The 15,921-nt window shown below is 41.4% G+C and overlaps 1 protein-coding gene across 27 annotated transcripts in view; it reads left to right on the top strand.

The window, feature by feature from the left end:
• The window catches only part of CAMK2D (calcium/calmodulin dependent protein kinase II delta), a 708,539-nt gene that overhangs the window by 357,972 nt on the left and 334,646 nt on the right, over positions 1-15,921 (top strand). For all 27 annotated transcript variants that reach the window (XM_085641469.1, XM_085641477.1, XM_085641470.1 and 24 more), the window contains exon 4: positions 9,419-9,473. In XM_085641469.1, coding sequence (XP_085497595.1) covers positions 9,419-9,473 — 55 coding nt within the window. The remainder of the gene's footprint in view (positions 1-9,418; positions 9,474-15,921) is intronic.

Below are 15,921 nucleotides of genomic sequence, written 5' to 3'. Positions count from 1 at the left end.
CAAAGAAAGGATGGAGCTAAACATTCATGATGATTTACATGTAAAAATACCTTAGCTTGAGACACTTATTGGTTCCAAGATGGATCCCAAACTGCATTTCTGGCATCAGATATAATAATGTACGGGCGATTCCGTAATGTTCACCACACGCGTGAGATGCTAAACTAGTCCGTGTTTGATGCCTTTGAAAAAGGCATGAACTCTGCATAAATGAGACTATCCCGACACAAGCTTTTAGTGTTTGTAGAGCTGTGTTTTTAACTTCAGAATACTTATCGCTTGTTGTACTTGATTCTAATAATATCTGACTGTCTGCTTATATCGGAGGAGCATTGAGAAAATTGATTTTGCCATTTTAACAGACCAACTTTGGGGCTTCCATTCTTCTGTCCCAGGACAGAAAATCAATTTAGCAATGCAGTTGCTTACCTCTTTAAAAGCATTAAACTTAAAACTCTAATGGAAGATTAAAACAGGACTTTCCTTTTAACTTTACACATTATTCACCGTCGAGGAAGGTGGCCATGTTATTCATTTATTTCCGTATAAAGCTTCTTTCGTTAGTGAGTTTAGGATACTGCATAGAGTTGAAAGTGATCATGCTGCTAAGGGCTTGATCATTACAAGTTAACAGAATTTGCATGAATATAAGAAAATTTGAGAATCCATTGGAGTGGATGTTTTGAAAAAGGGTAAGAGCTGTTATTCCACGAACAGAGGCAAACAAAATACGGAAGGCCTTCCTAACCGCAAACAAACAAATTCCTGACCAAGATAATGTTAGCCTAACTCTCCCCAGGCAGAGTGGAGAAGACAAGGTAGCACATAGGGAATGGGGGGGAAAGAACACTGGGCATGGAGGAAGCGCATGAGGTAGAGAACATGGGGGTGCAAGGGATGAAGCACACAGGGAAGAGAATTACAGAGCACAGGATAGAAGCAAATAACAGAGTGAACAACATGGAGCGAGAGGGGGACAGATATGGGAGCACTCAAGGGAGAACAACTTGAGGGGGCAGTGGGAGAAGCATATGAGGGAGAGAACAGAGCGTGGGGGAGAAGCAGAGGAAGAGAACAACATGGCATCTGGGGGAAAGCGAAGGAGAGAAACATATCAGGGGGTGAGGAGACGCACAAGGGAGAAACCAGGTATGAGGGGGAGAGAAGCGTATGAGCAGGAGACAGCTGGAAAACACATGAACTCTCGAGGTGCTTAAGTGAAAAGAAAATAGCAGGTCCCTAAAAATGGGAAGGGGAAGGAAACCAGTAAAGAGGATATTCTCCAGTGGGGAGACGCGTACAGGATGGAGAGGGCAAGCCATCAAATTACAAGTGAGAAAATTAGAGTGATAATAAAGCTGACCAAATGGTAAGCAAAGAGCTGGCTTTAAACCCCTGCAAATTTTCAGTAAGCTGCCGATAGGTCTTTGTCAACTAGACAGCTGTGCTGTATGATTGGCTCGACCTCAAATGTTATACAGTAGGTGACCTGCATATTATCAGGATTGCTCTGCTTCATTAAAATCCAAAAATCTTTAATAAACTTCTATTGTGAGATCTAGAATTGTAGACAATGGAAAAAAAAAACATTTCCCTTCCTCTGACTGACTTTTGGCAACTCTATGAAATTTGTGACAAAATCATGGGAGTGCAGTTAATGGTTTATCTTGCAATTTATGTACGACAGTGCATGCTTTTGGCTTCATTGGTTATAGCATTGCATTTGATGAATTGACATGCTTGTTTTATGCTCCAAACTATGCAACTTGGATATCCCAGATTCCTTGTTGAACATTATAATTGCATTTTCCAACACATGGGTAGTGTCAACTTGGGTCAGAACTCTTATGTCTCTAAGAAGATCAAAACAAATAGAGGGTGTAGTAGTGGCATGCAAGCACCCCTTCTTTTGGGACTCAAGCTGGTTTGCAGTGCAATTTCTCAGCACTATATATGGGATAAAGTACACCCTGCCATACAGTAAAAGCATATTGCAAGTTACAGAGAAATTCCTCTATAAGGTTATGGAACTCTGAGGTGACTTGCAATATCCTTATGTAGAGAAGGGGGTACTTTATACCTTATTATACATGGTCACACCATCAGCTTTCCTACAAACAACCTAAATCCTTGATGCGTAGCTCTTTCATATGAGAGAGAGCATGTTTACAAAAATGAGAAAAATAGAATCTCTACAGCATTATTAAACAAATCAAAAAACGGAATATTTGATGGTAAACAATACTGGAATCAGTTGAAAATAAGTCCTGTTTTACTTTATTTAAAAAAGAAAAGTGCAGTAGCTCCCAATGTTTAGAAACGTGCATAAAGATACTAACTTTTCTATAATTACCTAAGGAATGCAACAAATAAACATGTTGCCATAAACCTCAACTTTCCGCATGTCACTGTATAGCTTGGGCAACGTTTCATTTTCATTACTTAAACAGCAACTTTAATTATGCTCCATGACCTAACCTGCCTTTCTTCTTGGCTGCTAGCTCTGGCAGCAGCCATTTTGAAGTCAGAACTCAACTGTAATAAATTATTACGGGTAAGTGCCAAAGTCATGTCTGAAAGCAATTTTATTAACCGTAATAGACTATGATTTGGGATTGGTCATGCCATGGTCCACTTAATGCTAAGAACTCGGTTGCAACTTTGAGCCTTGAAGGGTGTATGGTCCTCATGCATCTCAATTCAACACTTCAAGGAAGTGGCAAAGACGCACATAAAAGTGCTATTCTATTTTCATGACTTGAAGTTATTGGTAGCCTGAATGCGCAGGATATTTTGAATACCCTTGTGCGCCCTACGTGTTTCCACCATATTTTTACAGCACAGTTAACCAACCCACGAAATGTCAAGATCTAATGACAGCTTTGTGGTTTCATTTGCTAATATTCACTTAATGTTCTTATCTAAAAACGTAGTAATGCAATATGAATGTATTCAGGTGTTTGAACTTTATTTTTGTTTAAATTTCTTTGAATTATTTATTCTGTTGAACGGTTTTTAGTTTTTGCATGACTTTGATATGATTTTTATTAACTAATCAAACTTATTGTTATGAAAATGACCTGGAAAGTTGTTTTGAATGGAGGCATGTCCACAAATATTCCTTATGTACTTGAAATTTAATATTTATCTAACGATCATAGAAATCTATTAATCTCTCGACAATGTGTCTGCCAACAATGAACTTTGTGGTGTTCTTTCTTCAGCCTTTATCTTTCAGTGCCAAGGCAATCACAGTTGAATCCCTGTGCAATTACAAACTTATAGAGCAAAATGGAGAATAGTGTAGTAAAGGCCCAATGGCCCACCTAGGACTGCGTTCTGGGCGTTGTACTATTGGCTTGCATCCGCTAAACTAAATTGATTGCAGTGATTTGATTGTGGTTGTTTCACATGATCACACATCAGTGATAAACCATGGAATGTTACCACTAAATATGGCTTTATTAATCAATCAATCGGATTTTTAGAGAGCAAACTACGTCACCCGTGAGGGTCTTTACTATTTATTGAACCAACTGTTATATAGAGCCATGCAAACTATATTTGTTATGCAGTTCACTGAAGCTTCACATATTGCGCGTAATTTGATGCTGTAGTGTAGTTCCAATAGTACCCTTTATCCAGGACCTACGCATTTGCGGATAACAAACTGTGGGTCTGGTGGCAGACTGACTCTGTACACCCCCACCGAATGTTAGCCTGTTTTCGCATTAGCTAGCTCGTAGTGCTACTAGAATCTCCTGTTATCAGAGAGATTAGTTTTTGCAATCTCAGAACACATTAACCTCAGACTCGTGGAAACATTATACTACTTTTCACCAAGTCACTTGTGCTTGCTTGTTTTGCTCTGAGAGATACACTGAAGAAACAGTTGGGCGTGTTTACAATAAGAATTTATTGTACCGTTGTTCTCGTGTAAAACAAATGTGCTGCTACAACTGTAACATGGTAGCAGAGATATAGAACCAGCAATACAGTGAATAAAAAGGAATAGTATTGTTCTACCATTTTGCAATAGTCATGAACACATACATGAATATAAAATGCATTTATAAAATAAAGCACATACTCCTAAGATGCCTTTCTAGATGTACCTGAGTGTACCTAGCATGTGAGTAGGTGCGAAAGAGCTACTAAGCCTAAGAGTCTAAGATCCAAGAGCCAAGAATCCCGCTAGGATTTAGTCGAACCCCCATACCTGAATAGTGAGTGTGGGTCTTCATTCTGGACTTGAGTTGGACACCCCGTCCGGGATAGTTGGACCACTGTCGGCTGGAGCGATGGCATGCCGGAGCCGCAGCGTCTCTGGTAAGTGTGTTGGCCTTGAGGTCTCGGTTCCCTTCTACCTACTGATAGCAAGAGATGCTGTATTTATACAGTCCATGTGTGTATGTTAACCCAATGTTCAGTATGAGGATGAAGTTGGGATTAAACCTTTGTGCGTAGATAGAGGTGAAGTATGCCCCCTTGGAGAGTGTACTCCTAAATTATTCATATGTCCGAAGGATGACGTCATAGCGATCGGACAGAACCCACCCTCGTCATAGAACTAGGTGAAAGGTTTAGTCCTTAAAAGGCGTCAATCCTTATAAGGCATTCTCTCCTTATTTGGGGTTGTGTCCTTATAAGGCTCGTTCATATGAAATGAAGGGGAGATGATGTAGGGAAAGAGTACGAGGTTCTCTAAACTTATATTAGGGTACCGATATGAAATATAACAATGCCTTTTGAGACTGGCGTCATTCGCAGGACAGCACGTGCTGCATGATTTCAAGGCGGGGTTACAGGCAGGCGCTGGGAACAGAGGTGCCAGCACATTGTTTTTCATTTCTTATCGTCTCAGCTGTTCGCACTGTTCCGGGAAACAATGTCTTTTTTAGCATGCCTTTCTTTCCCTAAGCAGGATGAACATCAACGCATTAGCAATGAGATTTTTCTATTTCCATTTGAAATGCTATTTCTGCCCTCTCACCCCCTGGGATGTTAAACTCTCCAGAAAGAGGAAAATCCAGAAATGAAACTTAATTCATGTTTTAAAAGTTTGACAAGCGCACTATGACATATCAGCCATTCCTTGCTTTTCAGCCAACAGCATATTGCTTTGGGTGGTTTGGAGTAACACTTTCTTAATGGGTTCAAAATTGGGTAGAGGATGTAGCCTTACGCTAGAGCAGTCGACCTCGAAGCTGGGGACCCAGGTTCGAGTCTCGGCAAGTACGCTGAACATCCTGTGATTCTGGGCAATTCACTCAATCTCCTCGTGCCTAACAAAATGAATGTCTCCTTGTGTAACGAATCTTGTGCTCATGTAAAGCGCTCTGATACCCGATGTCTTGTGCTATATAAAACTAAAAAAAAAAAAATGTAAAAAAAATACCCAGAATGGTAGGTGAAGTTCGCTAAAAGGTTAGAACTGGTGGAAGGTGTTATGTGACATGGAGCCTCTTGGAAGGTATGTTTCTAAGTGTTAACCCATCTAGTACATTTAAAAAACTGCTTGCTTCACACATAAAGGCAAAACTAAACTCTATTTGTTATGGTTCACTTTTCCGTTCACATCATGGCAATGCAAATTGTTTTGTCATTTGTGTAGTGTAAAGTTTGATACTGCGCTTCACAAGACTGGTGCAGTATGGACAGTAGCAGCACCGCTTTCCCTATTACAAAGAATAAGTAAAGGGCAGGTGGCCACTGTAGAAGAAATATCACAATTCACTCTTGCAAGCAAGACGGGTACAAAACACGTAGCTGACACAGTAATGAGGGTGTGAGAGGCGTGCAAGATTATTATGCATGCACAATAAACCTACATAAACACACAACACACATGGTAGAAAGAGCCAAACCTTTAATTGAATTACTATTCAGGTACTCCTATAGGATGATGAAACCCACCTACCTGGCGTGGTATGGTTAATCCGTGGCTTCCACATCTAGCACTGTAGACATCCAAGATCACCACTGTTAACTGGTTGTAAAGTCTTAGTCATGGGTTCGCTAGTATTTTTTAGCGCTATGTGCCTTATGTTCTCCCTTTGTTAGTCTCAGACCTTTATTGAATTTGTGTGTGGGTAAGTTAAAATATTTTGACAGGTGTCTACTTACCACCGCATTAAAACAGAGGGTGGCACAACTGATGCTTCTTTTTTTCTGAGATGTTGTGGTTCTCAAACATGGATCCTATGGGCCAAGAATTTCTTCGGGTCTACAGGCATCTCTCAGCAAATATTGAGGAAAAGTCCCTGTTCATAGGGCAAGCTATGCAGTTGCCTTCTAAACATCCTTTTTGTTTCATTAAGAGTGGCAACACCTCTGTATGTATAAAACCGGTAGACCTTGGTTAAATAACGTTTGTGTCGCTCCTTCAGAGGACAGGTACAGTTTGGGTGGCAGCAGCATAAGCTTTCCCTATTGCAGAACGCATACCATTCAGACTGCAGCAGTGCACGTTTTACTAGTCGCAGAACGAGAACAGCATGGCAAGCTTTCACTCTCACAGAAGGCAGCGAGGGTACTCTTCCATTCCTCACAGAGCAGCTCCCGCAGGGCAGACTAGTGCAAGCTTCCATCGCTTGCATAACATGTTCCGTTAAGGCATGACTTGACATGCAGGTTACAGACTGATCTCTGGAGTGGGTACTTAACTCACGGAGGAGAATTCATAGGTGGATGATGGAGTTGGTATGAAAGTACTGACACCATTCTCTCCTAGCTGATATTCCATGTCAACATTCTAAAAGTCCTACATTTTCCACAAATTGAGAAGTAGCGATTACCTCACTGTTTGGAGCAGCCTAAGGAACTGTACTCCAGACAGGTACACAGGTAGTAGCCTCTTCAAAAAGCTTCTGAAGGCGTGTGCATCACGTGCTGCGCAAACCCAGCCTCATTGCTGCTCCTTTTCAAAATGTTACGGGCCTCTAATGCCTTTTGCCATTGAGGAACACGTCAAAGTTGTTTTGTCTCGAATAGTCCCTCAAGAAGGGAGCATTTAGTGTGTCCTATCATACGTGTCCTAGTTTGCCCCCTGCGGTTTATAGGCACCTTCATGGTAAGCATAATTTCCTGTCCTGTAGACTGTGTTCACTGAGGTGGTACAGAGCATCCGTACCCGGCTACTGCATCTCAATCCGCAGTTGGGTCCTCCTAAGCTTGGCAAAGATGTTCATTGCTCTGTGAGTCATTGCTGGTTCTGGGCATTGAATCAGAACGTGGCTTGCGCGAGGCAGGTGTCGCTTTGGTTATTGGCTAAACAGAACACGCACTGCCAGCCAAAATATGACTATGTCAGAAATCAACATTCGGTTTTGTGTGTTGTTCTTGGATATTTTGAACTAATGTATTTAATCTGGCATTGTGGCAATTTACCATCTGGGTTACTCTTGGAAGAGGAGTTGTTGTGTTAAGCGTGCGCTCCTAAATGGTTGTTATTTCAGCCCTACTTTAGAAAATCACTCCCACCCCCTGAAACATATCTCAATACAGATGAGCCCTCCAAACTAGAGTGCTAAAACTTCTTGGCCGCTCTGGGTGCCATCACCTCAGAGGTTTAAAATACAGGAACTTCGAACTGCGTCAGCATCCCATTTTTAGGAATTACGTCGCATTTCTCCGTGCGTGCTCATTTGTTTTCAAACATGCGTAGCAAAGTTGTGCAGTGTTATTTATACCTGGAAAAATACCCTTTTATGGTAAGGCGCATTATATAGAGCAACCTACAAGACACGTGATATATTTATTTTAAGTATCTAACTGGCTGTGTTTCATTATGCCACATATTTCCGTAATTGACTAAACTGTAAGTGCTAGTCTAATTTAAGTCAGTCTGTCAATTCTCACATGGGTGCATTAATTCCTGGAAGCTTCCAGAAGCCAGTGTTTTCTCACGGAAAAGTACACATGTGCCCCAAGTGCTTTCATAAAGGAGCTGCACTGGATCCTGCTTCTAGTGGTTTAATTTTTTTTAAACTTCCTAAGGTGTGGTCTTGTTTGCTCTTGCATTATCTGAGATTGGATCTTTATCCTACTCAGTGGTCTTGACTCTCCTTCTCATACTCACCCACCCCACCCGCATCCTCCATGCATGTGCCAGTAGAGTCATTGTCTGATCTGGGCTAGTCTGCACAGTGATAGTTCTGGTGCGACTAGGCCTTCCCATTCACACCTTTCCTGACAACCCAGATGCCATTCTGAGGGCAGGTGAGCTCATGCAAGTCTTGAGGTCGCTTTCCCACTGGATAATTTCCCATAGCGGTTAATGGTGGTCTATGCCAGCTTGCATTGTTATGCGACAAGTGATCTATAGAATGCTGTTCATGACTTTCATTGATGCTCTCACACCACATTTGTGTGGTTTCTCATGCTAGGTGTTATAAGGCACCTACATTTCAGGTTTTGCAGGTCTGTGACCATATTGAAAAACTTTGCATTATTGGAAAGCAGTAGGGCAAAGCTAGTCACCCCGTTTTTGCAACCTATGTAAAAAGGAAAGATCCAAACTAAAGTTTTGTACCCGGATGAAATTGAGCAAACTAATTCCCCACTACTCTTAGTCTGTTTAAGTTTAGGAAATGGAGAAAATAATTTCACCACTTTTCAAAACTCTAGAATAAGACTGTGTTTGAGGCAGAATGAGTCTTTCATATTTATAGGTCACGCCTGGGCAGCTCATGTACTGCGCTAAAAAAGCATCCTATATTGGAGTATGGACTTGAAGCTCCGCCCATATTTTTCATTGGCTTGTCTTTGTCGTTTCGAAAATGATGGCTTCTGATTCGTTAATAGGTTTGTTAGTCCCTCCTTAGTACCGCCTTGTCTTCATTTGTAACCTCCCATGAGGACTGTCTGGCCCTTTTTTCGTTTTAAGTTGCATGGTATGTCTTATTTAGCCTGCAAAGACTATTTTCTTTAAAGAGTTTCTCCTACATGCTTTCCTGCAATATTCAGCGCGCCATGCTCACTTTCACGCTCCAAGCAGCCCAGGACAATGGTGGCCGCTTCTTTGAAGTGAAATAGGTCTCGCAGAGCTATTGGTATTGTAAATGACAATGCCTTTATGTGTTAATTATCAAAACCGATAAATAAAAGGCATGGTCATTTACAATGCCAATAGTATAAACTCTCGCAAATGCGAGATCTATTGCATTGCAAATGCTTGTTGATTACATTGGTAGCAGAGAAGACCTATTTGAAGGGATTCTTTCTGCATTTATACCCAGATCCGAAAACGTTTCAGTAATATGAAATGTAAAAAAATATTTTTGCAAATTCCTTATTATAGAAGCAACAAATAGTTCAATATGTAGGAAGGGAGGTGTTGGTGAAGGGGTGTGTATGTACGAATTATGCAACTGACGAGGAATCTCAGAATTGACCTTTTTTTCTCTTCTCTTTGCAGTGCGCCTTCATGAGAGCATATCAGAAGAAGGATTTCATTACCTTGTCTTTGATCTGTAAGTATGTGTTTCACATTTGTATAATCACTGCTTTTGCAAAATTAGGCAATTATCCAGAACAGACGAGACCTGATGCTTTTCTGCGGGGGATGTGATTGGCAGCTGTTGTGGTCGTCGTGCTATATGGCACAGAGCACTATGAAGGCATGCCTTGATGTAGCAGTGCAGGTGATTATTAAAAACCTTGGTGGTAGCCCACACTAGCCGAAAGAAAAAAATTTCTAAATAGTATTCCTTTTTTCAGGTGATCCTTTGGAAATAAATATATAATCTCTCATGCAAGAGTAATGCAGGATGTGTGGAAAAACTAATCTGGCTTTTCGCAGTGTCGCTCATCTGCCGTAAAGTGCCAGATCGTCCCCATCTTTAACATCTGTGGCTTGTGTGCCTAATTGTTATTTCTTTTTAGGGCCGGATTGGTACCATGCACCACATTGACAATGCGTTGGAACACTAAGATTTCTCTTATTTGCTATTTTCACGCACCAGATGTTTTGAGCCGTTTCCTAAACTGCAGGAGGGCAGATGTTGCTTTGATTCTTAGAGGGAGTGTGTTCAATAACTGAATGGCGACATCTGAGAAACTTCTCTGACCCTAGGCGGCTCTTAATTTTAGTACCTGCCATGCATGTCGTGTCGCTGAAACGGAGGATCTGCACGGTCTATACCAACAGAAACCTTCCTCTAATAGTATGGGCTTGTGTCCTGAAGCGCTTTGTGCGCCAATCATAGCACTTTAAAAGCCACTCTTTTTTCCACAGGCCACCGATGCAGCTGTTCAAGAGCTTGAGAAACTGATGAGTGTTTTGCAGTGCCTGTAGTTTCCTCCAGTGTCTTTTTGGTTGCACAAATAAAGGTCATTGCAGTAGTCAGTCTTAGCGCCAAGGAGGTGGTTATTGTTTTCATAGGTCAAAGGGAATGAACTGCAATATATTTTTAATGTGATTAGAAGGTAGAATCATGCAGAGATGGTTTGATTTATCTGCTCTGGAAGCGTGAGTTTGCCATCAAAAATAATCCCCAAGTTTCTAACCTTCGAGATGAGAGCAGGGCACCAGATTGTACCAGGTGGGGATTCCAGAAAGTAGTGTGTTTTCCGAACAATAGTACCCCTGTTTTAATTTCAGACAATTGTTGCCCATCCAGCTCACTACTTCCCACATACAAGATCTAAAATGATATGCTCTGCTGGATCTCCCGAGATTGACTCTACAGTCTGTGTATCCTTGGCATATGATGCAGTGGAGAAACCAAACGCTCTGGTCAGTTTGGCCAACTGAGCCACATATACATTAAAGAGGGTCGGACTCAGACCTCACTAGCTTTGTGGCTAATCCGTCCCAGTGCCAAACATGTGCATTCTGCAAAACGACCAAACCCGAGCACAGGATAAGGATGAAACCAGTGTTTTATAATGATAACCAGACACGTACAATGCATATAAAAATAACCCTTTGATCTGATTCCACTGAAGTAGATTCAATCTCACATGCTCTGTGAATCAGCCAGTTTCGGCACATTAGGTCTCTGTAAATTGGTTATATGTGCCTCATCACCTTCACTCCAAGAGTTGGAAAATATTATGGCTACTTTTGGTTTGCTGGCTAACACCTGTTTATACTGTGCATTCCAAAGTGCAGTTGGTACTGTCCTTCACTATTAAAGCTTCTCCTGCAAGATCAAGAAGACAGAGGTGTCTCCAGAGTGATAGGCGAAAGAAACCTTGAAATTACTTGTATATAGTGTTGATATTTCGATATATCGAAAAGAAATAACACTTCTAACGTGAGTCAAGGGTGCACAAATCAGATCAGTTAGTGTTATCGGTTTGTGCACATGAAGATCTACAGAAAAACAACAATTGCATAGTTTGAAATTGAGCTGCAGAATGTGTGATGAATCTTAAACACCAGGAAAAGATATGCCCAGACAGGTTTGGATGCCAGGTCTCAATATCCAACCCTCCTATGGCAAAAGACTGCTTGAGGGAAACGGTCCACATTAAACCACATTGCCTAGATTTGTTCAAGTAGTGAATACTAGACTACTCCCTATCTCCTCATATGGAAATCCTTCATTGTGGTTATTTCACAGTCTGAGACCTAAAAGGGCCAGCCATTGTAGAGAACAGAGACGTTTCACGGCATTGGCAAAGTGTGCTCTGGCCCAGGACCCCAGCCTTTCATGGGCCCCCTGATAGAGCCAGCTCTGTTCTGCATAACTTCTTGCCCTAATGGCCCTGAATAGTTCTTGAACAGATTGTTTTAAATACTGTTTTCATTTAGTTTACTTTAAATGAGGATGATGTATGAGAGTCTATTACAGACATTTTGCAGAGAAATGTTTTGTTTCATGGAACATTCATACATTTTTCTTTTAGATCAAAACAGGACCTCACATATGAGAAATGGGAAATAGTCAGAGATTTGCATTAATTTTAGTGACCTGCTGTGTTACAGTATTGAAAATACTCATTGCTATCTCTGAATACGAGATGTAAACACATTTAGAATTTGGATGAGTGTACCTGTGCACTGTCAGTGACCTGCCCAAAGAGGGCATGCAAGAGCTGAAACTGGATCATAAATTCAAAGCTGTTGTGAACGGGTGCCCCGAAATCTGTTTAGCCTAGGGCCCCAAAATCCTTAGGATGTCCCTGGTACAGAAAAGAGGACCTCTTTACTTAGCCTTAAATCGCTAGCAATTACCTGTAAGGAGGCTACAGCAAATCAGCGGAAACTGTTGTGCATTAGGAGGGCAATGCTGAATGAATATTCTGTTGGATTATTCGTCTTAATGAGATTTGTTTTTAAGACCACTTTAATTTAAATGTGTCCTTTAAGTGCAGTAGGAAGATGTTTAAAGGATATAAAGACATAAATGTTTTATTGCAATATATATCTACATTTACTCTACAAGTGCTTCATTTATCAAATGATTTTTAACATTTTTGTATAGTCGTCGTAGAAAGGCAGGTCTGGTGGCTCAATGGACTAATGCATCCACTGTAGGGGCTTGTGTTGGATCTCATGGTCACAGGTTCAAATCCCGGTGGGTCCACTCAGCCTTTCATCCCTTTGAGGCCGAGTGCCAAGAGACCCTTGGGTGAATGTGCGCTTTACAAATGCAAAGGTTATGTATGGTTATATGTTTTCTTTAAGTATTGGCTGTAAAGAGTTTATATCTATGCTTGACAGATCTATTGTCTTAACAGTTGTTTGAATCCGAATCTTATAATGAGATCCCCAATAACTCGTTAAGGCTGAAGGAGTGCATAGGTAAATGGTTTAGAACACCAGGAATGTCTTAAATTGTCCATCTCTCTCACACATTGGATGGTGGACAAGGATGAGCTCGGTTTCATTTCCGTCACTTTCTTTGTGTTTGTATATTTTGCATCAGCTCTGTGCCAAAGACCTTGCATTTTCCTACCAGGCTTTTGAATCTAGCCTGCAACCGCCAAATTTGCCAGTTTATCATTATGTCATAGATTTGAATTTGGAAACTCCTCTAAATGCAAATGTGTTGTAGAAACCCGGTCAGAGGACATTGCGTATTAAGCTTGACAGTGTCTGTTACCCATTTTCCTTGTCGGGCAATGTGTATCATGCCTTACCCTTCACAAGCAGTAGTCATGTTTGACCAGGTGTATTAAATAAACTTTGTGGTTGTCCAAATCTATATGTTCAGAGTTAAGCTTTCATAGTAGTACAAAATATAGTAGTGGAAAACATCGTTCAAGTTGTACATAACAAAAATAGTAAAATAAAGATTATAATAGTAATAAGGCATGATATGTGGTAGTTCATTTTGTAGGGTTTGTACTTTTTATCAGCAGTGGATCACACATAGGGGCACTAGGGTAGCAAACCCCCATCAAATGGCCCAGGCCTGCCTCGTCTCTAATTACCTGCTGACTTGATGTTGCACTTTTACAGGAAAACGATAATCTGTTATCAATTTAAAGTTCAAAATATTGCCACCAACAAAGGGGGCACCACTGTCCATTTTAAACTGTGCATGTGTCAGGCGGTGGCTTCTTCAGTCCATCTCACACATTCACAGTCGATAGCAGACATGAAGCTCTTGCCTTTGTCAGTGCAGCATGTCTGCTAATGAGGCTTCTGTGTGGCTTGTCTCTCTTCAACCATATACCCTATTGGATGCCAAGTTAGGGGAGAAGGACCCGCCTCCAGCTCTATCCTGGCATATGATGGGGTGGTAGCTTGTGTTCCAGGCCACGACCAGCAAAAGCTATCCTTTATAACAGCTTCTGCTTGTTTATACTTGTGCGAAATTCATGGGAGTCATAATCCTGGCGCTAGTGAGGTCGAATTCAGAGTCTCATGGTGAAGTTGTTTAATAGCTTTTGTGTGTGCATGACTGTGATCGTTTGTGTGTGTGTGTGTGCATGATTGTGTGTAGTTGTATGTATATATGCATGAGTACGTGTGTATCTGCGTGTATGCATGTCTGTCTTCTGCCATAAACGCGATCTGCGATCTGCTCCCTGAGATGTGCTCCTTTATTAAAATCATCTGTTTTTTTTAAATACCTTAATACTTGTTTTTTGGAAATACTACAGTCCGAGGCGCAACTAGAGCCAAATTTCGGGGGGGGGGGGGGCTAAGAAAAAATTTCGGGGGGGGGGCTGAATCTTAAAGCAATAGGCAGAGTGGAGCTGATTTGGGGGGGGGGGGCTGAATCTTTAAGCAATAGGCAGGGAGAGTGGAGCTGCAGGGGCTCTTAGAAGGGGTGAAACAACAGCAAGGCCTCATTAACATGCAAATGGTCTTTTAAAGACCTGTGAAGTGCTCGGGTGCGGCTGTGTGTGCGCCTGGGAAGCTGGCTCATCCCGGGATGCCACACACGGGGGGGGGGGGGGGGGCTGAAGCCCTTTGAGTCCAATGGGTGTTGCGCGCCTGACTACAGTTATTAATTTAAACGAGCAGTCTGTACAATTCCAGTGCTTAATATAAGCCGGTGGTTTCTGTTGCTCGGCACCTGCACTTAATTGCCAGAATCTGCACTTATGACAGCTGCCGTATGGTGGCGCTGTTTGTGTAATTTAGAGATGAACAGAAAAACAGTTGCTTGTTAATTCAATATACATTCAATACAACTAATACTCGTCACCCAAGCATTCTTAAAGCTTTGGCGGCCTCGAACAGTCTGAATTGCCACACTTGTAGCAGTGTGATGGTTAGAAGTTGAGTAAGTACAGTGGCAATGTGTGCTGCAAACTGCGGTGACCTCCTGACTAGGGACCCCGGTGCTTATGTTTTTTATCAAATTAGGCACTGTATAAATGTAACAGCTATGAAGCACTGCAACGGCTGCAGGTGCCTGGATATAATAGCGGTAGTTGTAGCTGTAATATTAGTATGATATGGGTTTTGATATTACAAAGGCTTATATTCCATATTTGCCATTGTATCCGTATTTCTCACTTTCTATTTGCACACTAACACTTTTTTCCCTGTCCCCATGTAAAGCTCCCAGGTGGCACTGTGCCTCTTACACCGTGCAAATCTTCACAATAAAATCAAATGAATATCACATTAAAAATGCACCGGTACAATTTGTGTGTTTATATCAAACCCTGGAGGTGCTGGAAGTCTTCAAGATCCTAAAATCAATGCAATACATCAAGGCACTGGGCAGTTAATTTGTGGGAAGGGGTTAGGGGGCCTTGTCAGGGGTAGTAGGCACTATATTAATGCAATCACCATTCTTTGAAAGGAGATATGCGAGTACATGATGAAAGTTACAATCTTTGTCCATGGTATCAAATGTGAAAAACATCACATCACTTTCATTTTAACTGGGCCACTGTCTAAACCTTTACTAGTTTCTGGATGTACCTAGTCAGCCATAATACAATGTTTTCGCATTCATTACCATTGTCGTTTTGGAGGCCCACTCAAACGTTGTGACGTTAACAGGTCAACACTAAGTAATTTACAATTTTGGAATCGTGGTGAAAGAAACTGGGTAGGATACATAACAATTGTTTTGATTTATTGCTTCGTGCAGAATTTTATTCTAAGTGCCATATTAATGGAGGCTGTTGTTGCCCAATTCTGAATTTCTAGAAGAGGCGTGACATACAATATTATTGTAGGACACTACACACATAAAAGTGGATAACTACACAAATCCGCCATTCAATAGGAAATGCTCCTAGAAGCGTGATTCGTCACAAGGGGTTTGGAGGCAGACATTGTAAGCGTAAATAGACATTTGGGGAACTTCACAATAGCAAAATGGGATTTTAAGTGCAGAGTACTTTTAAGCTGCAAAAGCAAAATGGCTCAGTGAGTTAACACATGGCTCTGACATTTGCAACATCTAGCTCATGCGTCTGAATCCTGATAAAACAGACTCAGAATTCCACCCTTCCAAGGTTCATGGGAAATGGTAGAAGAGAGATAAGAAGGGATCT

The sequence above is a fragment of the Triturus cristatus genome, chromosome 2_2, assembly GCF_964204655.1.
Source record: "Triturus cristatus chromosome 2_2, aTriCri1.1, whole genome shotgun sequence".
In the NCBI taxonomy this organism is placed as follows: domain Eukaryota; kingdom Metazoa; phylum Chordata; class Amphibia; order Caudata; family Salamandridae; genus Triturus; species Triturus cristatus.
This window is presented reverse-complemented; position numbering and strand designations above follow the sequence as displayed.